General features: G+C 63.7%; 2 protein-coding genes across 2 annotated transcripts in view; one reads left to right on the top strand and one right to left on the bottom strand.

The window, feature by feature from the left end:
- LOC115606457 (coronin-7-like) overlaps positions 1 to 21,391 on the bottom strand; it is a 38,348-nt gene that overhangs the window by 1,576 nt on the left and 15,381 nt on the right. The window contains exons 8-26 of the mRNA XM_030482382.1: positions 19,925 to 20,011; positions 19,610 to 19,692; positions 4,038 to 4,092; positions 3,879 to 3,936; positions 3,643 to 3,788; positions 2,815 to 2,910; positions 2,578 to 2,730; positions 2,315 to 2,447; positions 2,048 to 2,223; positions 1,862 to 1,970; positions 1,675 to 1,761; positions 1,418 to 1,560; positions 1,237 to 1,341; positions 1,041 to 1,126; positions 825 to 966; positions 626 to 715; positions 412 to 528; positions 199 to 334; positions 1 to 92 (exon numbers count right to left, since the gene is read on the bottom strand). Coding sequence (XP_030338242.1) covers positions 1 to 92; positions 199 to 334; positions 412 to 528; positions 626 to 715; positions 825 to 966; positions 1,041 to 1,126; positions 1,237 to 1,341; positions 1,418 to 1,560; positions 1,675 to 1,761; positions 1,862 to 1,970; positions 2,048 to 2,223; positions 2,315 to 2,447; positions 2,578 to 2,730; positions 2,815 to 2,910; positions 3,643 to 3,788; positions 3,879 to 3,936; positions 4,038 to 4,092; positions 19,610 to 19,692; positions 19,925 to 20,011 — 2,094 coding nt within the window. The remainder of the gene's footprint in view (positions 93 to 198; positions 335 to 411; positions 529 to 625; positions 716 to 824; positions 967 to 1,040; positions 1,127 to 1,236; positions 1,342 to 1,417; positions 1,561 to 1,674; positions 1,762 to 1,861; positions 1,971 to 2,047; positions 2,224 to 2,314; positions 2,448 to 2,577; positions 2,731 to 2,814; positions 2,911 to 3,642; positions 3,789 to 3,878; positions 3,937 to 4,037; positions 4,093 to 19,609; positions 19,693 to 19,924; positions 20,012 to 21,391) is intronic.
- On the top strand, positions 5,975 to 13,491 carry VASN (vasorin). Its single transcript, XM_030482383.1, has 2 exons — positions 5,975 to 6,030; positions 10,799 to 13,491. The coding sequence occupies exon 2, from the start codon at positions 10,809 to 10,811 to the stop codon at positions 12,819 to 12,821; it is 2,013 nt and encodes a 670-aa protein (XP_030338243.1). The 5' UTR covers positions 5,975 to 6,030; positions 10,799 to 10,808; the 3' UTR covers positions 12,822 to 13,491.

The raw sequence follows: 21,391 nt of genomic DNA on the forward strand, positions 1-21,391 counted from the left end.
CTCCTCCTTCTTCTGCTCGTCAGACTTCTCCTGCAGGTACACGGACGCAGGGACGAACTTCCGCGCTGGGGCCTCTTTCGGGGCCCGGCTCACTGGGAGAGCGGCGTTGCCGTGGGGCAGGAGGTTTGCCCCATGGCTGATACCCCCTTACACACCCCCTCGTCCTCGGGGGCCCTCGCCCGGCCCTTCTGCACCCACCTGGCGTCATGTCTGCGGGCTGCAGGCTGGTGCGGTGCTGCTGCCTGTCCTCCCCCGACAGCCAGGCGCTGGCGCCGAGGGCCGGCTCCCACCAGACACGGGTCGGCGGGTAGATATCGTCCTGGAAATATTCCTTCTGCAGGGCGAGGGGTGCTGAGCGGGGTCCTGCTTCCTGTACTACCCCCCAGACACAGCCGGGCCCCCACCACCTACCTTGACACGTGGCACGTGGAAAGCCACAGGCTCGAGGGTGCTCTGCCCGAGGCGCAGCGCCCGGGCGAACTCCACCTCTCGCACCTCACACACTGTTTTGGGCAGGAAGATGAAGCCCTGATGGGGCACAGGCGTGAGTGGGGTCTGCTGTGGGTCTGGCAGCGCAGGCAGGGGTCAGGGACAGGCAGCACAGCCGCGGTGGGCCTCCCCTTACCTTGTGGGGTTCACTGGAGGTGAAGCTGTTGCACTCAAGGAAATAGGGTGGCTCAGGCGTCACCTCATAGAGGAAGACTCTGGTGTCACCCTGGGGATGGAGCAAGATGGGTTGGCAGGGCGGTGCATGGAGGGTCCCTCCGCACGGTTGGGGTGCTGTGGGTCAGTAGCTCCCTGGTTTTTGAGGGGTAGGCCCTCACCTTGCCAGTGAGGAAGACAACACCAGTATCCTCATCGTAGAAGGGCAGGAGGGTGGAAGGGGCCACGTCAAGGCCAAGGACAGACAAGGGTCCCTTAGGTAGAGCCTGTGCCTGGTACAGGAGGATCCTCCTCTCGCTGCGGCTGCAGGGAGGTGACAATGGGGGAGGAGCACAGTGTCCCCTGGGGACCCCTGCCCTGTGTGTGCCCCTCTTTACCTATCAAAGCCAGACACCAGGAGGTAGTCGCCACCACAAACCCAAACCAGGCGTGCTCCACGGGCCCCCTCGGGACCTGGACCCTCCTGTGTGAAGTCAGGGTTACCCTGTCAGCTTGGACAGAGCTGGGGGTGCGGGCAGGTGCCCATGTGGGGGTCCCCAGCTCTCCAGCCTGTCCCCATCACCCTGATTGTACCTGTTGAGGCAGAGGGCTGCGCCGTGGCTCATAGAGCCGTAACCGACCATCTTTGCTCACTGTTGCCAGCTTCTTCCCATCAGGGCTCCAAGCCAGGCTGAAGATCTGGGGAGGCAGATGTCCTATGTCCTCTGCCTGGCCAAATGTGCCCCTCAGGGCCCTCAAATGTGTCATCCGTTACCTGATCGGTGTGTCCCTGCAGGCACAAGGCTTCCCGCCCAGTGCTCAGCTCCCAGATCCGCACTGTCATGTCGTAGGAAGAAGAAACCAGGAGATCGGATGCCACAGGGTGGAAGCGAATGGAGTAGATCTTCTCCGTGTGACCTGGTAAGGTTGAATAGTGCCTGGCTGTCCCCACCTGCCCTGGGATGTGGACACCACCGGGCTGGCTAGTCCCCAGCATGGGGTGCTCGCTGCACCTCCCCATTCACCCCTCACCTTGGAGGACAGCTTCAGGCTCCTGCAGTGTCTCCTGCAGCCCTCCCTCCGGGATCCGCCACAGACGGATCTTGGCATCTTCACCCGCTGTGGCACCAAAATGGGTGGGCAGTGGTTACTACGGTGGTCTGGCATGCCTCGTGCCAGGGGAGTAGCCCTGTGAACTCCCTGGGGACGGCACACGTACCAACAGCGAGGCGCTGCGGGTCGAAGGGGTCCCAGGACAGGTCGGCCACAGCCACACTGTTCTGGATGGTGGGTATGGCCCCGTCGGGGAGACGGCCAGGCTTGGAGAGCTGCAGAGGAAAGCCAGGGGGTCACCTGCACTGCACCCACCACTGCAATGCCGGCCAACATGCCATGCTGGGGGTACCTCAAGGATGGCGATCTGGCCACCGGCGGAGAGCAGGGGCAGGGCGACGCGCTGGTGGTTGGCGCAGAAGCCGTCGCACTCGCCCGGCGTGGTGAGGCTGAGCCCCCGCAGGTTGGTGAGGTGCATGTCGCGGTGCAGCACCCTGCCCTGTGCGTGCCGGAAGCGTGAGCTGGGCCCTGGCACAGGCAGGGGTCGGGTGAGCGCTCTGGGTCCCCCCCAGCACAGCCACAGCCAGGGGACACCGAGCCCACCCTGCTGCCTGCTCACCCAAAATGCTCTGCAGTGACTTCTGGCTGGGGCTGCTGGCGAAGCCGCTGGAGGGGCCGGTGCTGGCTGAGAGGGAGGTGGTGGCACTGCCCGGTGAAGCCAGCGAGGATGGTGAGGAGTAGCCACTGCCCTCCTATGGGAGAGAGAGCAGGTGGGCAGGAGGTGCCAGTGTCCCAGCCTTTCCACTTCCCTGAAGGCCAAGGGTGGTGGGGGGCCCCTAATCCCTCAGCACCCCAGCAAGCTCCCCAGCGCCCCATGCTCACACTCTGGTCGGCATCAGTGTCAGTGTTGGTATTGGTAGGGCCAGTGTCAGCTGTGGGGACGATGCTGGCTGCCTGCAGCCGGGTGCAGGCAATGATAGGCGAGGTGAATGTCTCAGTGGGTCTCCGTGCTGGATGCAGGCTGACTCTCCCCACCTGCTGGCGAGCATAGTGGTGGGCAGGGGGCAGTGGCAGCCCTGGCAATGCCACTGGCGAGGACACCCCCGGGGTGACACTGACCTGTTGGCTGTCCCCTGCCCACCAGGCCTGGGCGCCGGTGGCTGGCAGCGTCCCGGTGCAGTCGGGGAACAGATCCTCATGGAAGTCCTGGACGGACTGTGGGAGAGGGGACAGGGTGGGGTGGGTGTCTCCAAAACCTCACAGCCTGCGTCCTGCTGCCAGCTGGCACTGCCTGGGCTAGGGCACCCCTGGGCCCCCCAGGCACCCCGTGGCACCTCAGTCCCTGTGGCTGTGGAGCCCTGTCCCCACAAGCCGCACACCGAAGCCTGTAGGTGTCATACACTGCATGGACTTGGGCTGTCTCATATACCCCTGAACACAACCAACCTCCCAAACAGCACCCAGCACCCAGCATCCAGCCCTTGCAGCATCCAACACCCATGTTTCAGCACCCAGCCTTCAGCTTTAAGCACCCAACATGCTTCAGCTTTAAGCACCCAACATGCTGGATCTGATACCCAGGATCCTGCTTCCAGCACCCAGACTCCACAACTTGGCACCCAAATTCCATCTGCTTTAAGCATCTGGTGTTCAGGATCTGGCACCCAGCACCCATTACACAACAGCACCCAGCAAGTAGCGAGCACCCAGCATCTTGCATACAGCAAATGAACTTCCCAAATCTAGCACACATCAACCCCAGCCTCCATCACCCACCATCAGCACCCAGGTTTCAGTACACAGCACCCAGGTTTTACCTCCTCTCCTGCTCTCCCCAGGCTGGGTCCCTCACACTTGGGTCCCTTTTGTCACCTAGTGCTGGTGAGGTGTCACCCATGAGATGTCACCAGGCAGCTGTGATACAGTGCCACCCGCAGCCCCCCTTACCTTGCGTGGCACCACGTAGCTGACAGGGACGAGGGCGGTGTCGGTGAGCTGCAGGACACGGAGCACCTCGCAGGCCATGACGTCCAAGGCCAGGCGTGGCACAGTGGCCAGGCCCCGCGTGCTGCCCTCCGTCCAGCACTGGGTCACTGGGGGGGACAGGCAGGGTGGCCGTGGGGCAGGCAGGACCCAGCCCCTGGGGGCTGCCAGGAGCCCGGCGTGGGATATATCCTGCTTACCCTGGGTGAGCGCTGGCTGCGCGGGTGCCACCTCGAAGCAGTACAGGAGGTTTTCTCCCTGGAAGAGAGGTGAGGGGGACAGGGCATGAGTGGGGCTGTGGGGAGCACCCCACTGCACCCACAGGCACCCCCCTGCACCCCACTGCCGTGGGACCTCACCTTCCCTGCCAACACCAGCAGGCCCGTGTCGGCGTCATACAGCGGGATGGCCGCCCTGCAAGGGAAGGAGGGAGCTGAGCTGGGGCACCCATCAGTGTGGCATCCTGATGGCCGTGGGGCTGGGTCCTGGGTCCTGCACCTTTCCCCACTGGTGCACGCCCCAGACCCTGTCCTGGGGAAGCACAGGGCATCATCATCGGGCCATGCCAGAGGCGGGAGGGCAGGGCCAGTGCCAGCTGCTCCCCTGATGTACAGCTCCCCAAACCCTCGCCATCCCACCCCGGAGTGACAGGTCTGCAGGATGCCACCACTGGCTGCATCCTGCATGGGCTGCATGGTGCCCGCCACGAAGCCGTGCTCAGCTGCGGGGCATCCCGCTTCTGGCTCTGCACCCTGCGCCCGGTGAGGGCACCCGGCCCCGCTCAGGGAAGCCACTGTCACCTGCAGGGGAGCCCCAGGGCCGGCCGGGCCGGCTTGGCCAGTTTGGGGCGGGTGCGTGGCACACCCCAACACGCCGCTCACCTCACCCGGACCTGCTGTGCCAGGAGCCCCGGGAGGGCCCTGAGGCCAGGGCTGTGCAAGCTGGAGTGTGTCCGTGCTCCTTGTCCTGCACCCTGTCCCAGCCTGTGACTGGGGTGCTCAGTGGCCAGAGGGGACCGTGGCTGGGGGGACACTTGGTGTCTGGGGGCACAGCGGTCAGGACATGCTCAGTGGCCTGAGGGGACAGTGACTGGGGAGTGCCCAGTGGCTGGAGGGGATGATGGTCAAGGGGATGCTTGGTGGCCAGTGGGGACTGTGACCAGGAACGCTCAGTGCCTGGAGGGGATGGTGGTGAGGAGCATGAAGCCACCTCTCTGCCTCCCCTTGGCAGCAGGAGGAGGCAGCTCTGCAGGCAGAGAACAAAGGGACAATCTATTACTTTCGGTTGACATTTCTGTGGTTATGCCCAGGGCACGGAGCTGTGCTGATGTTTTGCACGATGTGGCTATGAGGAAATTTGGTGAAACCAAAGCTGTGCTGTGCTCCTGCCCCAGCCGGTCCCCATGGCAGGAACACCCCTGCCGGTGCTGCCACAGGATGGCACAAGACACGGCTGTGTCTGGTACACTATGGTCCTGTGCCGGGACTGTTGGCATAACATAGGCAACCACCACTGGGGTTGGCTGTTACAGGCACCGCGGTCCCCTGCCTGGCTGCAGTCACTGTCACCAGCACTGCCACCACCGCTGGGGACCAGGGTTGGAAGGAGTTGTCTCAGCCCGGCCTGAGCTGTCCTTGTGGCACCAAATGGGAAATGCTGTCCTGTGGTGCTTTGCCCAGATCTGCCATCACCGGAGCACTGGGGCAGCGCTCTGAGGGCCACCCAGTCTCCCCCTGTCCCCCAGCAGCCAGAGACACAGGCTCTATGGGTGCCAGGGTCGCTGGTTACCCTGGATGTGCTGGATCTGGGGTCCTCTGGGGGTGCCAAGCACACCCGGCCCTCGGTGTTACAGGGGTGCCAGGAGCCTGGGGGTGCCAGGGATACAGGGAGGATGCTTATACCTGCACCTCTCTCTGTACCCACGGATGTGCACACCGGGGGTGCTGGGATCCCAGCTACCGGGCCCCAGGGGTCCTGGGTGTCCCGGAGCTGCCGGGGGTCATAGTGACTCGGGGGCTCTGGGCGCTGCCGGGGTCCCGGTGTCCCGGTGCAGTCTCGGTGTCCCGGGGGCTCTGGGCACTGCCGGGGTCCCGGTGCAGTCCCGGGGGTCCCCGGGGGTCCCGGGGGTCCCGCCCCCTGTAGGGCCCCAGGTGCGCAAGGGGCGGAGCCTTCGCGGCAGCCGTGCCCCGCCCCTCCACCCCTGTCCCCCTCAGCCAATGGGAAGGCGGCGGGAGGACAGGCCCCGCCCTCCGCGGTTTTAAAGCCGCCCCCCGCGCACGGCGCCGCCACAGAGGGGAGCGTCCGCTCGGCCGCCGGCTGCGGCGCCATGCACTGACCGCCCGGCACGGCCCGGTGAGTCCTGCGTCCTCGGGCGCCGCTCTGCCCGACCCTGCTCTCGCCATGGGGCCGGGGGCTCGTGGGGCGGCGGCCTACGGGCGGGAGGGGGGGCTGTGCTGGGCACCCGGGAGCCCAGGGAGCGGTGGGGCCGAGGGGGCCCGGTGGGCCTGAGCGGAGCCACGGGGCACCCCGGACTGGCTGCCCTCCCCGGGTGACAGGCTGTCACCCAGGCTTCGGCCACAGGCAGGGCAACCGGGGCCAGCACCTCGCTCCAGGCCTTGGCTGGGGCTCGGCATGCCCTGCTCCTCCCGAGGCCTTGGCTGAGCTATGGGGCACCCAGCTGCCCCCTGCCCGGGCTGGTGAAGAGGGGGTGATAGCACTGCAGGGACAGGGTCGAGAGTGCAGGCATGGCCCCGGGTCCCCTCTCCTTGCCTGTGCCTATCCTGCTATGGGATGCGCTGGGGTCTGCTCTGGGGACCTTGGCCTGGTGCTGTTCCTGTCATGGGGAAGGGGAGAGATGTGGCTGGGGCTGATGTGAAACCTGTCTCCCACCAGCTGTGGCCGGGTGGCTGTGACCCACCCTGCCAGCAGAAGGGCTTCAGGACACACACAGCACCATCCGTGGATGTTGGGTTCATCCCTTGCTCTCCCTGTCTTGGCAGACGTGGTGGCAGAGCTTGTGCTTTGGGGTCAGGAAGAGGTGGGAGCTGCTGGCAGTGGTGTCCACCACCACCCTCCTCAGCAGAGGGCTCGGCTGAGGTGGGGTTTGGCTGCCCTCCCTTTGCCTGTCCTCAGGGGCCAGCATCCTGCGTTGCTGACCCACCATGGGGCCAAGCAGGGCCCTTGGGCAGTGCCAGCAAGGGTTTCCCCTCAGCTGGTGCAGAGGGACAGGTGCCAGCAGGGCCACTGGCCAGCGTGGCCAGTGGGGATATCCTACTGCTGCTCCTGATCCCACCAGCTCCCTGCATGCTTGTCACCTGGTGTGCTTTGTGAGGGTGCTGGCACCCTGTCACTCTCTCTTTGGGCCACCACAGGGTAAGTGTCTCTTTCTGTGGCTGGCTCCATCCCAGGCTGGCAGCTGCCACAAGAGCCAGTGCATCCCAGCAGTGATGCTCCAGTTCTTAGACCCCTCTTCCCAACCAGAAACCCCCACTCGTGTTCCCCCCATACACCCACTCCTGCCAACATGCCTCACACCTGCAGGTCTCATTCTACTGGGGCTGGGGCCGGACTGGCCTGACCCTGCCGGGGCTGTGCCACTGCCCACATGGCGCTGGGCAGTGCCGCCGTCAAGGATGACACTAATGACTGTTTTTGCCCACACCACGCCAAGGCCTTGCCGGGTGGCCCTGACGCAAGCGCTGCCGGCCCGGCTGGCTCTGCCGGCGGGACGCGGCAGGCGGAAACGCTTGGGGACAGCCGCAGCCACCCCAGTCACGCCGTAGGAATCTGCCCGTGCTACTGGGGCCACGCGTGGCAGCATCGCCAGCCTCCTCCCAAACCTTCACTGGTGTTTGTGCTCCTCCGAAGGCGGTTTGGCTGCCAGTAAAGTGGCTCTGCTGGTTTTTCTCCTTGCCAGCACCTGAGCTGGGGAGCACAGCCGGGTCAAAGGGGCAGGAGCGGGACGGAGGGGCCGGCGAGTGCCCCGGGGAATGCAATAACCAGGCTGCATTCCTCCGGGGCTGCTGCGGAAACTTTAATTAAATAGGGAGGGGAGCCTGGGAGGAGGTGGGAGCTGCGGCAACATAGGGTGGGTTGAAGGGGAGGAGGATTAAGGGCTTAATCCTGCATCCCCCCAGCACGGTCACAGGAGGGGGCATGTGCTGACATAGGCTTGTTTTGGGGGGGTGTAAGCGAGGGGAGCAGCATCCGCATCCTGCCCGGTGAAGTCACCGTGGCCCTCCCTGCAGTGACAGAGCCCAGGGCCCGGCTGCGTGCGGGGCCCTGTCCTGCCTGCACTGGTGCCCACTGGCCAAGGAGGCAGCCCACCAGCCTGCCGGCAACAACAGTGGCTTTGTTTGCATGCGGGGCCTCACTGGTCTGTGCGGGAAGGGATGTCCCGGCTGTGCTAGGTTCCCCTGGGAGAACAGCCACGTTCCTGAGCCATGGGGAAGAGCAAGGACCCCCGGGAGGGCTCCTCTGACCTGTCCTGTGCAGGTGTCACCCTGCAGCATGGGGACAGCATTGGCTTCATCCTTAAAACATGTGGCGAGTGCGACGCAGGGCATCCCCTGCTGAGTCCCTCACCCTGGGCGGGCAGCCGGAGAGCCCGGCCCCGGGGGTGCAGGCAGGGAGGGGGGGAACACGGTGCTCCCACCCCGGCAGGCTGGCAGGGAAAGGCTGAGCCGGGACTGGGGGAATCTGAGCCCAGATCCTCCCCGCAGCCGGAAAATATGAATAATTCGGCAAATATCTGCGGTGCAGGCGCGGGGGAGCCCAGCCAAGGCAGCAGCAGGCCACTGGCAGGGCGGTCCTAACATCTCCAGCAGAACCGGGGCCCCCTCTCCACCCTCGGGGACACCCCTGGGACATGGAGAAGTTGTTCCCCTGTGCCCTGCTCCAAAGGGTGAGCACTGCTGCCAGCCTGGGCTGGGTTAACCCCTTGAAGTAGTGTCATGGCACGGAGGCGGCGTGCGGGCGGGATGCCGGCGTGTGCCGGCAGAGCGGGGTGATGCCGAGGAGAGGTGTCAGCGGCGTGCGGGTGGAGCAGCCGTGCCAGCCTGCCCGGTGCTCGTGGCGAGGCAGGGATGGATGTGTGGCTGTGGCCGGGCCGGCCAAACCTGCCCGGAGCAAGGAGCCTGGCAGGCGGGGAGGAAATGCCAGCGTAATTAAAGGGACGAGAGAGACTTGGAGTCAGCAGCTGGTTGCAGCACGGGACACGTCAGCGAAACCCGACCCTGGCATTGCAAAACCAGCCCCAGCCTCACCAGCATCCTGCAGGCCTGGCGGGACACTGCCCACCCCCGCACGGCAGTGGCAGCACCAGGGGCATGACCCCCCCCCCCATGCTGCGGTTTTGCCTGCCAGCCAGCACCCTGTGGCTGCAGGAGCCACCCCAAGGGCTGGTACCATGGTGAGCGGTGCCAGGTCTGCCCCCAGCCCCCTTAGCCCCAAAACTGCTTCGTAAGTTCTCCGTGATGCTTTTTTGGCTCTACTCGGTCCTTGTGCTGGGCACTGATGGCCTGGCTGTGGATGTGGGGGAGCGGCAGGACCCCCTGGCTGGGGGCTGAGCAGCGGGTGTCAGGGAAGGTTTCAGTGATGGTGACCCTGGGATGCGGCACAGCTCCACCAGCACGTGGTGTCAGGGGCTGACAGCACAGGTCACAGCGGGGCAGGGCCGGTTCGGGCCAAGTGACTCAGGCAGTTGTGGTGACCCTGCCCAGCAGCAGGGCCACCCCACCCTTGGTGCACCCCACCCTGGGGGGGGGCCACCCGGGGAAGAGGCGAGGATAGAGCCTGCTGCCACGTTAACCCCATCCGGCTGCGGTGAGTGCTGCATGGGGGGCTCTGTGGCATGGGGGGGCTCTGCTGGCCAGGCTGCACTGGCGGGGGGGACCCAGCACGGGGGAGACCCTCCTGGTGCAGGATTTGGTGTTGGTGCACCGCTGGGGCAGGCGGCACGTGCTGCTCGTGACCCTGCAGCCCCCCACACACGGAGGGGGCCCCTTGTGAGCTGCAGCGGGTGTTTGTCTGGAGCTCTGAGCAGCTCTGAGCAGGGGAGGAGGTGGAGAAGGCCAGGGCTGGGGAAGGGGCTGATGGGGCAGGGTGCCGGCAGCACCCTCACCTCTGGCAGCCTGGTGGGATTTGCCTCTTCCCTGCTTGGGACCCCCTCTCTGCTTACCCCCACATGCCCCTGAGATGGGGTGGCAGGAGATCATGAGGCCCCAGCCCAGCCTGTGCTAATTAGGAGTGTCATTAAAAAGGGCTAAAAGAAGGGGTTGAGAGAAGGGGCAGGGGTGGTAACAACCAGGGCACCCATGGGGGGCTGGGGCAGGGGTGGTTACAGCCTCACCCCAAGAGCATCCTCCCCTCCGTCCCTGCTGTCCCCATCCCCAAGAGATGAGGATGCAGCCCAGGGTGCTGTGCCAAGCACCCGGGGTGCCAGCAGAGAGATGAACAGCAAGCAACCCTGATCCCCAGGGGACAGGAGCCAGCTTGGTGAGGACTCTGCAGGGATGCAGCCAGCTCTGAAAGGTATGGGGGGACCATGGGGCAGGGGAGCACCCGGCTCCTTTGGCCCTGCAGCCTGTGCCTGGGTCACCCCTCGGTGTCCCCGTCCCTGAGGGAGATAGCTGCTGGGATGGCAGCACAAGCAAAGGGTTAAGCTGAGCTCGGATGGTGTGAAGTCCAAGGAAGGTCAGCCAGGCTCCCACCTGTGTTTGATTTGCACCCTGCTGAGTAACGGCCCCAAGAGACCAGGCCAAAGCGGGTGGGACATGTCTCATGGTAAACCTGGGATATGCAAAGGTGCCACATCCCTAAACCTGGGGATCCAGGTAGAGGGACGGCATGAAGCCAGCATGAGCAACCCACATGTGGCTTCACTCTTGCTGGCTCTGTCCCGGGCGCAGCAGCACAGACAAGGCAGCAGCACAGCAGGGACATTCCCACTCCCTCTGCAGCCCATTTGAGGCTGAAGAGTCTGGGCAGGGCACAGGGATATGGCTCTCACACCCCAGCAGCAGTGCAGGGGTAGCAGCAGGGGGTCTGAGGCACACCAAGGCCTTGCCAGCCCAGGGTCCCGCCTGGCCCCTAACCGTGGCTGGGTTTCTTTCTCTTGCAGAGCTGACACCATGAACCAGCTGATCCTTTGCACGCTGCTTCTGTTGGCGCACGGGGAGCTGGCTGGAGCATGTCCTGCAGGCTGCCAGTGTCAAGACCCCAAGACCATCCTGTGTGCAGCCAGACGGGGCCAAACCGTGCCCCAGGGGCTGCCCCCCAACACCCTCTCCCTCTACGTCTTTGAGAATGGCATCACGACACTTAGTGAGGACAGTTTTGTGGGCCTGCCCACACTCCAGCTCTTGGACCTCTCACAAAACAAGATCACCACCATCCAGAAAAACATCTTCCAGCCCCTGACGGAGCTTGTCAACTTGGACCTGTCCTCCAACCAGCTGCAAGAGATCACCAATGAGACCTTCCATGGGCTGCGGTTGCTGGAGCGGCTCTACCTGCAGAGGAACAGGATCCAGCACATCCATGCTGCTGCCTTCGACACGCTGGAGAACTTGCTGGAGCTGAAGCTGCAGAACAACCAGCTCTGGGCCGTGCCCCCCCTCGACCTGCCCAACCTCCTGCTGCTGGACATCAGCTGGAACAAGATCCCTGCCATCGCACCGGGGGCCTTCCATGCTGTCAACATTGAGTCCCTGAAGATTGCAGGGCTGGGTCTGACAAGCTTAAATGAGGAGCTCTTCCAGGCCCAGAACAACCTGCACGAGCTGGACGTCTCTGACAACCTGCTGGAGCGCGTCCCGACGGTGCTGCGGCGGCTGGGGAGCCTCACCAAGCTCAGCCTGGCTGGCAACGCACGCATCTCCCAGCTGCCAGCGGAGGACTTCCACAACCTTCACAACCTCCAGGAGCTGGATATCAGCAACCTCAACATCAACACCATCCCTCGGGATTTCTCCAGCTTCTTCCCCAGGCTGCGGGCCATGACGGCTGCCGGCAACCCCTTCAACTGCATCTGCCAGATGAGCTGGCTGGTGCAGTGGGTGAACGCCAGCAGCGTGGTCCTCCGGCGGCCCGAGGAGACGCGCTGCCACTTCCCCCCAAAAAACTCCGGCAAGCTCCTCCACCACCTGCAGTATGCCGACTTCAGCTGCCCCACCACCACCACCAGCCCCACCACTTCACGCACCACTACGCTGCCGCCGCCCACACCGCTCCCCACCAGCAGCCGCCCGGCGCCACAGCCCAGCACTGCCGCTCCCACACTAGAGGCTGGGGTCCCCCAGGACAGCTCCACGCCAGTGCCCTTCAGTGGCTCCCCGACCCCCACCAGTCCCCCACCACCCATCTGTCCCCCTCGCACGTGTCTCAATGGTGGCACCTGCCACCTGGGTGTCCAAAACCTCCTGGAGTGCCTGTGCCCAGTGGGCTTCACTGGGGTGTACTGTGAGGCAGAGGTGAAGGGGACAACCCAGTCCCCAGTGACACAGGCCCCGCCGCCCAGCCGGCGGATCAGCATCGCACAGGTCAGCAGCACCTCCCTCAAAGTGGACTTGCAGAACTACATCCAGTCTAAAGCACAGCTCAAGGGCATCCGCTTGAGCTACCGAAACCTCTCTGGGCTGGACAAGCGGCCAGTGATGCTGCGTTTGCCGGCTTCACTCTCTGAGTACACAGTGCGGGCGCTGAAGCCCAACTGCACCTACCGCATCTGCATTGGGCCCCTGGGGGAGAAGGTCTCCAAGGAGGAGCACTGTGCTGAGGTGCAGACCTTGCCGGCGAGCCACCAGCAGCACTCCCCTGTCACCCAGGGCAAGGACAACAACCTCACCCTCATCATCGTCCCCGCGCTGGCCGCCGTGCTGCTGCTGGTGGTGGTGGTGACTGCTGGCATGTACTACTGCCGGCACCACCGGGCAAAGGCGCATGCCGGCACCGGTGTGGATGCCAGCCCCCTGGAGCTGGAAGGGGTGAAAGCCTGCCTGGAAAATGGGGATTTGAGCAGCCACAGCTGCAAGGTAGCAGAGGCGACAATGCTTTCCAGCGGCTCTGAGTGTGAGGTCCCGCTCATGCAGTCGCACTACCCCAGCAACAACAACACCCCAGGGCTCAAACCCTCCTACTTCTGAGCCAGGCGGGACTGGGCTGTGGGGCGAGGGCAAGTCTGACAGACAACGGTTGAGCTCTGGTGGTGGCACCCAGCAGTGTCCCTCCAGGGGCAAGGAACGGTGAGGAGTGAACCGAGTTCAGGCAGCAAAACCCCAAACCCGTAACGTGCAATTTCCAAGAGGCTGCCACACTTCGGGAGGAGACAATTTTACCGCTCAGTGCCTTGGTTTCTGTGACTCTGTAGAATGTGGGTAGCGACCAAGAAGGGGTTGGGTTTTTAATGTGGGGTTTGGATGGGCTTTTTTTAGCTACTGCTAAGAAGAAAACAGCCAGTGACTCGGCTAAGGGACATCCACGTGCTGGTAACAAGGGTCCTTTAGCAGAGCGTGGCCCATGCCTCTCGACTCCCTGGAAGCTGATGTGAGCAATAAGGCCCGGACGAGGTGCTGGGACCCTCGGGAACCCCGGGCTGAAGGAAGCGCCGAGCAGGCAAACCGGGAATTGAAGCTTTAAGAACTCAAAGAGATATTTATACACGGTTATTTCCCATTTCTTCTGGGAAACCTTTTTTTTGTTGTTATTTTCTAGTACAGGTTTGTGTACATCTCTTTTGTAAGGTGGACCAGAAGGGTGGCTTTTTGTAAAAAAAAAAATAAAATCACAACAATGAAAAGCTCTGCACAGCCCCAAGCAGCCTTTGCAGGCACTGCCCGCTGGCGGGCAGGGGTGTGGGCAGCGCAGCCTGTCCCCTGCAGAGGAGCGGGAAGGTCGGCCGCGTCCTCCGGTTGTTGTTGGCGAGTGCTGGGATGAGTCAGGATGATGGAGGGGGGGAGTTTTCCCAACTCGGGGTGGTGGCACTGAGGAGGCTTCACCCCCACAGTGCTGCCCCCCACCATGGGGCTGAGGAGGTGTTCCCAAAACACAGGCCATGGGTTTCAAATCAGCCCCTGCCCTGTGCATCATCCAGCCTTACTTCATCCCTCCCCGCCTGCCAGATGGCTCCGGGGCCAGCTGTGGGACAAACAACCCAGCCCAACCTCCGTAACCTCCTGACGTCACCCCCAGCAGCACCAGGACCCCCAAAGCACCCGTGACAAGTGTCAGCCTGCTCGGGGTCCCCCCAACCCGGGGCTGCAGCCAGAGCCAAGGCTGGGGGCCCTGCAGTGAGCCCCCTCCACCCGGCCCTGTGAACAGCCAGTTTCGTGCGGCGGGGAGAGCTAGAAGTCGGCGCTCGGCAGGTTCCTGCTGCCAAGTGGTTTCTGCTCCAACCCTCTGGTTTTAATAGTTTTCCAATCCTTTATCTTTCAGGCTGGAATTTTCCAGGTTGGGGCCCTGCCCGCTGAGGTATGTTTGATTTGGAGAGAATGAGCACAAGCGGGCTGAAGCGCCGCGGCTGCCGCCAGCGGAGCAGAGGGTCACCGCCGTGCCGCGCGAGCTGCTGGCCGCACCGGGGCTCTGCTGCAGGATACAGCCCTGACCCCAACACCGCCCCGGTGCCGCTTGCCCAGCGGCTCTGGATGCAATTAGGGGTGCAGGACGGCAGCGGGTCCGTCTAGCGCAGCCCCCCCGGCTCCCAGGTGGGTTTCCGGCAGGGCTGGCTCCCATTAGGGCCGGCGCAGCGGCAGGAGGGGCCCCTCGCCGGCGCAGGCGGCTCGGTGCGATGGCCACGCTTGCCCGCTCAAAGGGCCCATTGTGGTCCTCTCCCCACAGATTTTTCAAATTAACATCCCAAATTCCTCCAAAAATTGCTGCTGTGTAAATATTTTCACTGCGAGCTTTGTATATTTTCCAGCCCTGCGAGGAGGAGGAGAAGAGAAGAGAAGTCCCTGGCGGAGCTGTGGCCTCACGCCGGGTGCCTCTGGCCGCCGCCACTGCAGCCCCCTGAGCCCGCCCGAGTGTAGGGTCGGCCCCTGTGTATTTCCTCACTGGCACCGGCTGCAAGGGACGGGCAGCAGGGACCTTGCAGTGGCCCTCGAGCTTCTTCCCTCCCAGCCCAGTCCTTTCCCTCCTGCTGCATGGAGTCACAATGTGCCCTTCCCCTAATGAAGCTCTTTTCCCCTGGAAGTTTGCAAGGGGACCCCCACAGGTCAGGTGGGTGCTGGGGACCCCTCAACACCTTGGCAGGTCCCATCACCCTGGGGGAGCTTCCAGCAGCTCCAGAGTGGCTCCATTGGAGATGCCACATGGGTTGCCCAGTGTAGCAGGAGCAAGGCGGACACTCAGATTTGGCAGGTGCAGTGTAGTGGGACCCCCCAGCCTAAGGATTTCATGGTGGCCCAGTGGAACTGGTTGCCAAGGGAAGGGGAAGGGGCTGGGCTGCAACCGCCAGCAGCCACACCAGGAGCAGCATAAGCAGGGCAGAGAGGCTCAGTCTCGGCACGAGGGGCATGGGGATGCTGCGGCCAGGGCAGGGCTTGACAACCCATGAGGCTCAGACCCCCCACACACCCACGGCTGCACCCTGGAAGCTCTGCGGGAGCTCAGAAGGGCCCAAAATGTGCCCTTCCAGCCCCTGAGCCCCCGCGGGGTCCTGAGCCCCAGCGCAAAAGTCCCCCTGTTCACTGCCAGTCCCGGCATGCGCCAGGAGTGGCTCCAAGCAGCACATCGTGCAGCGCTGCTAATTCTTGTGAGCTGAATCAGTGCTGGGGAAGGATTGCAAAACCCCCTGGAATGAACCCAAAAAAAATCCCTCTTGCTATGTGATCCAGCAGGGCCGGTAATGGAGAGCCCCAGCCAGAAGCCACCAGCAGGATGGGGGGATCGGCCAGGAGCCACAATGGGAGGAGCCATCAGCTTCACCAGGGCAAGTCCTGCTGCCCTCAGCATTGGCCCAGCCTGGCCAGGCACAAGCAGTATCCTGCAGCCCAGCAGCAGCAAGCCTGGAGGTCTTTGGCCTCCAGAGAAGCATCCCTGGCCCAGGCATGGCCCCATGGAAATTAAAGCCTGGTCCTCCTGGATCCCCCGGGTCCCCACGGCCAGAGTGGAGCCCTGGGCGGGACATGCTGCCCTAATGCACAGTGCTGGGGGTCCCATTCCCACTCCCTTGGGGAGACGGCAGGCGCCCATCCCACAGCCTCATGTGCTGCCGCAAAGCGTCGGCTGCCAGGAAGAGCATGTGGAGAGGCCGAAATCCCGCCGGCTTCCTGGAAAGCTGCGGAGGCCAGGGCCAGGGCACGCCGGTTGGCAGCGGTGGGCTGAGGCCGAGGCCCATCTGGGAGCGATTTCGGTGCTGCCATCGCTTGCTGCCTTCCCGCCGCGCGGCCCCGCAGCACACGACTATTTTTACACACGTAATTACCGGGCCAGGCGGCCGCCTCGGCATTAACCCCTTCGTGCAGCTGCTCAGGAGCATCTCGCCCCACAGGGACAGGTTCCGCTGTGGTGGCACCTGATGGAGTAGCCTCTCCTCCCTCCCTGTGTCTGAGGTTGCAGCCAAGTGGGAGCAGCAGGAAAAGCCCCTTACCTGCTGATGGGAAGGAGCTGCCAGCCTAGGCACCCATGGGAGGAAGGAGCAAGGGCAGAGGTCTGCAGGGGGACAGGGATGCAGCTGTCCTGCTCAGGGCTCTGCCTCTGACACCTGACCACTGGGATGGCTGTTGTCAGAGACACCCAAAACACCCAGCATGACCCAAAAGGGCTGCTGAGTCCCAGGAATAAGCAGTGAAGAAGCAGCGGGTCCAGGTGGGGTGGGAGCAGGACCGGCTGTCAAGGTACCATTACAGTTGGTGACCAGGGAGAGGTGGCAGGATGATAGTGGGGACACATGCCTTGGTGGGGCTATGGGCCTTGGTGCTCAAGAGGGCTGGAGCCAGGCAATGCCAGGGCTGCAAGCCCGGCCCCCACAAGCTGGCTCAGCTGCAGGCTTTGTCTTGGGGCAGGGGCAGTGGGTGCTGGGGCCAAGCAACCCTGGGCAGCATCCCCAAGGAACCGCCCTGGACCCTCCACGTCCTGCTTCAAGGTTGGGGGAGCCAAACAGCCCCAAATCCCTCTGCAAATGTCCTCCTGCACGGGCTCCAGCACCTCCCAGCTCTGGTGGACTTTGCACCGTGAAGGGCAGTGTGGATCCATCCATTCCCATCTCTCAGCCCCCACCTACCAGTCTGCCCCATGGAGAGCTGTCCAGCGGTGGCACACACCATGGGGACATGGCTCCTCAGGACCCCTGCAGACCCGGTCACCTTGGCTATATCAACCCAGCCACAGCCCCAGGCCAGCCGTGGGGCGGGCAGGCGGATGCCCACTGCCCCATCAGCAAGCAAGCACCCCAGCCTCCCTGGGGACACTTTCAGGACACCAAAAGATACAGAGACACAAGGGAGCTGCTGTTCTCGTCAGCCTCAGCATGGTGACAGCCCTGTCCCCAGGCACTGCTGTGCCGGCCGCCAGGCGCACGGCAGTGGGGTCTGGTCACTGACCCCAACTCAGAGCTGGTAACCCAACCCCACCAGTGCTGGTTACAATTTAGGGCAACAATAACCCATTGAGGCCCCTTCCTGGATCCTGCCCTGCTGCTCCTTGATCTAATTAAAGGGGCCTGGGGGGGAAGACAAAACCCAAGATGAAGGGAATGGCAGGTACCCAAAGGCGGCACGTTGAGGACCACAGAGAGGTGACAGGGCCACCCGTGCCTCCTGCCACCAGTTCCCTTAGGGCTCTGAGCATCCGAGCACAGCCTGGCACAGCTGGGGTGCTTTGAAAATGAGGTTTGTGCAGTCGAAAAAATCTCACCTCCTGAGGATTTAGGATGGGGGACCCCCAAAAACACATTTGCTGATGTGGGGGTGAACAGGGCCAGTGCCCTCCACTCTCTGTTTTCCTCCTCGTGGATGCTGGGCAGAGGCACAGCCACCCCATGGGGTTTGGGGAGCTGTGGGCATTGAGGTGCGCACGCTGGGGGTGTCCCCCACCTTGGGGCATGCCATGGCCCTGCTCTGGGGTGTCACAAGGGTGCCTGGGATGCATGGTGCCAGCTCGGCGGGCACAGGCCGCTGCGGCAGGGCGCGGTGGGGATGCGGTGGGGACGCGGGCTCCCCTTCCTGCCGGCCCGGCGTCAGTAATGAATGGTATGAGCTTCCTGCCCGCCCACTGATTGCTTCCTCAAAGAGCCTCAATGAGCTGCTGCTGCTGCTGCGCCCGCTCCCACTCGGGCTCACGGCATGGCCAGCACTGCCACGCTGCCGCATGGTGCTCGATGCCCCACACTGGGCACCCATGGCCATGCTGGAGATCCCCAGTGAGCACCCAGCCCCACAGCTGCTCCACCATCCCTGCGGTGCTGAATCCCTGGATTCAGCATCCAGCACCCTCTGGCACCGAGCCTGCAGCTCTGCTGTTTGGGCACTGCTTGGTGACCTGGAGACTTGGTGACCCCCAAACCCTACCCCCCTGCTCCAGCCATGGCTCCAGCACATGGCTCCAGTGCTCCTGAGCATCGCACACCACTGGCCCCCAATCAGAATGGCTCTGCAGAAGGGAGAGAGCAGCCCCCGCTCGGCACCTCTGCTGGGAGCCAGCCCAAATCCCCCTCCACCATTTGTCATCTCCATCAGATTTACAGGCAGGGAGTGGTTGGTGCTGAAAGTGTGGCTGCCTAAAAACAGCACCTCCTGCTCCTCAGTGGCTCCCTGGCACAGGGGGTCTCTGCTCACCACCACCACCCCCAGCCCTTCTCTGGATGGCCCCACCGTGCAGTGCAGCGCGGCAGAGCCTGGTGTGACGCGCAGGCAGCGCCCGCCAGCTGCATTCCTGGCGGCCGATAAACCCAGCAGCCAAAATAACTCCAGCCTGCGCAAAGGGGGCTGAGCGCAGCCTCGCGTCTGCATCCAATTTAGCCGGGCTGGCTCACCCCAGCCCAGCGCCGGCAGGGAGGCCCATGCACACAGGGAGCGAGAAGCAGCAGGGTTTGGGGTAATTCCCACTAGATTCTCCACTGGCAGCAATAAGGGACTCCAAAGCGTCCATTTGCAGCATGCTGTGTGCAGTGAGGGTCCCGCATCCCTGTGCTTTGCCAGCAGCTCTGAGGAGAGCTGGTAGCCCTGAGCACAGGCCAGAGAGGACTCGCCCCAAACCTTCATAACCTCATCTGGATGAAGGTGCTGCCTCCTTCTCCCCCTCCTGTTCCCTCTCCTGCACTGTGACGCCAGGCCAGCTTGCCAGGCAGTGTAGGAGAGGTCAGGCCGGGTCTAACCGGAACATTCCTCACCCTGGCGGTGCCCGCAGACAGGAGACGGCTCCACTGCACCTTGACAAGGGGCGCTGACCCCTTACGGCCACAAAAGCTCCTCTTCCATTTCCCCAGGGAATGCCTGATGAGCACAGCTCTGCCGCCGGCCTGGCCACGGCTGGCTGGGCAGCCACCACGGCACGATGGCACAAAGCACCGCAGCCCCACCATGAGCAGGGGGTCGGGGTCAAGCCACTTCAGCATGAAGGCAGTGCCAAAGGGATTTGCTCACCCACAGCATCTTGTCATGCTGTGCCAGCTCACACACCCACCCAGCTAACAGCCACTTCAGACATGCCAGTGCTGTCCCCAGCAGTGCCACCACCCACCACAGCACCACAGAGCACCCATCCTACCCCAGCACTGCTGGGGACACTTTTGTGCATCCCAAGCACTGCCACTGCCCTCCCACCCCATCCAAACAGTGCCAGGGACACGGCCACGCCATTCCCAGCCTCGTCCCCAGCTTTGTGGACAAGCGCTGTCAGTGCCACCTCCCACTCCACCACCGTGCTCCCCACAGGTCTCTGACCATGGCACTCCCACTGCCCACCCTCCCACCCTGTGGTGAGTCCCTGTCCCTACCCGGGCGAGGTGTCCAGCGCCATGGTGAGCATCGCCCCGCTGAATCGCCGCGTGTCCCACAGCTTCACCTCCCGCTCTCGCATCTGCAGGGGCACAGACACAGTGTTGGTGGGCACCAGGGACGTCCAGACAGCCTCGCAGCACCACCTCCTTCACCAGCCAGTCTCCCTCCATCCCCAGCGAGGCCAGAGGAGCTCCTGCTTTCACAGGGGACAAGCCACCCAAAAAGCACATGGGGCTCCAGCACAGTGCCGCAGGGAGTGGGACTGGGACATCCCAGTAGTGCCAGAGCCACTTTCCCAGCGAGGACCGTACCTGGCTGAACCCTACGGAGATGAGGCAATCGCTGGAGCCCATCCAGAGCAGCCGGGAGTCCTTGTTGTTCTCGTGTCCCAGGACACTCTGCAAGGCACAGGAGGCAGGGCTGTCAGTATCGCCACCGGCCACACCAGGCACACTGTGTGGCACTGTGCTTCACCCCAGGCTGAGCACAGGGGACCCCGTGCTGGCTCCTGACTCCACCGAGGTGCCAACGTGACAGTGCAGTGGGGACAGCCTGCAAGCGGTGAGTCCTCTGCCCCCACCCCATGCCGGTGCCGATGTGGTTGCTTTGTGGAGCGGCTGGCTGGGCTCCTGGTGAGGAGTAGAGGGTAGCAGCAGGTAACGTCAGCGTGAGGGGGTATGGGATGGCTCCTTGGCCCTCTGGGGCTCTCCCCACACATGGCGAGGAAGCTTGGGGGCCAGTGTGCCATGAGGAAGCTGCTCCATGCCAGAAGCCATGAGAAGAGGCTTGGCCATGGCCATGGTGACAGAGAGACTTACTTCCCCGGCTGCATCCCCAGGCTCTTGATCCATGCCGAATCCCAGCAGCACGAGCTTGGTGCCCTGTGCATGTCCCGATGCTACCAAAACACATAGCAAACTGAGCCCGGCTGCGCTCCCCACACTGCCCTAACCCCCTGCAGCCCCTCTCCACCTCTCTGCTGTGCTCCCTGTGGGGCCAGGGCCCTCCAGCTCACGACACCACCTCATCCTGCCACTGTCACCAGCCCGGTCCCTGCACTGGCCCCGGTGCCGCTCTGCCGAGGACGGGAGGGGAAGAGTTACCGCGGACCAGCAGTGGCTGCTTGTTGGCTCCCATGTGGCCCCCAGATGGGACCTGCGGTTCCCGGCATCCCAGCAGGAGCCGGCAGCCAGCACTCGCCCCACAGTGCAGCAGCGCTTGCAGCCTCCTCACTCTCATTTGGGAAGCTCCATTAAAAGACTGCTAACAATTTCAGAGCTGGCATGGAAAAGCAGACTGTTCTGCCAGAGTTAAGCCCGACATGGTGCTTCCGGCACCTCCGAACAGGGCACGGGGGACCCTGTGTGGGGGAAGAAGGGATGGGGTGGACACAGGAAGGTGCCCACACATCCACAGCCCCAGGATGGCATGGACACACTGACCCTGGTGCCGGACGAGCTGTGTCCCGTGAGCTGCATCCCCGACAGCGTGAGCAGCATGCACCACTGGCCACGACCACTCCACCACTGCGGCAGGCTGGGGCACAGAGGTACCATAACTCCTACCTCCCCACTAGAGAAGCCCCATGGGACCAGCCTCCTCTGGTCCCAGCCATGGGCCTCAGTGAAACGCCCACTCTATGGAAAGACCCGCAGCTGGGGCGGGAGAAGGCACATAGTGCCAAGCTCATCCTCCCACTGGCTCCAGCACACGAGCCTCCTTGCCAGCACAAACATAGTGCTCGCCAGCCAGCACGGCTCACTTGGAAGATGCAGCAC

This window comes from Strigops habroptila, chromosome 4, assembly GCF_004027225.2.
Source record: "Strigops habroptila isolate Jane chromosome 4, bStrHab1.2.pri, whole genome shotgun sequence".
NCBI lineage: Eukaryota > Metazoa > Chordata > Aves > Psittaciformes > Psittacidae > Strigops > Strigops habroptila.

Bases quoted from the DNA above. Each gene is read 5' to 3' on its own strand.
- VASN (XM_030482383.1), top strand. From the start codon at position 10,809: ATGAACCAGCTGATCCTTTGCACGCTGCTTCTGTTGGCGCACGGGGAG.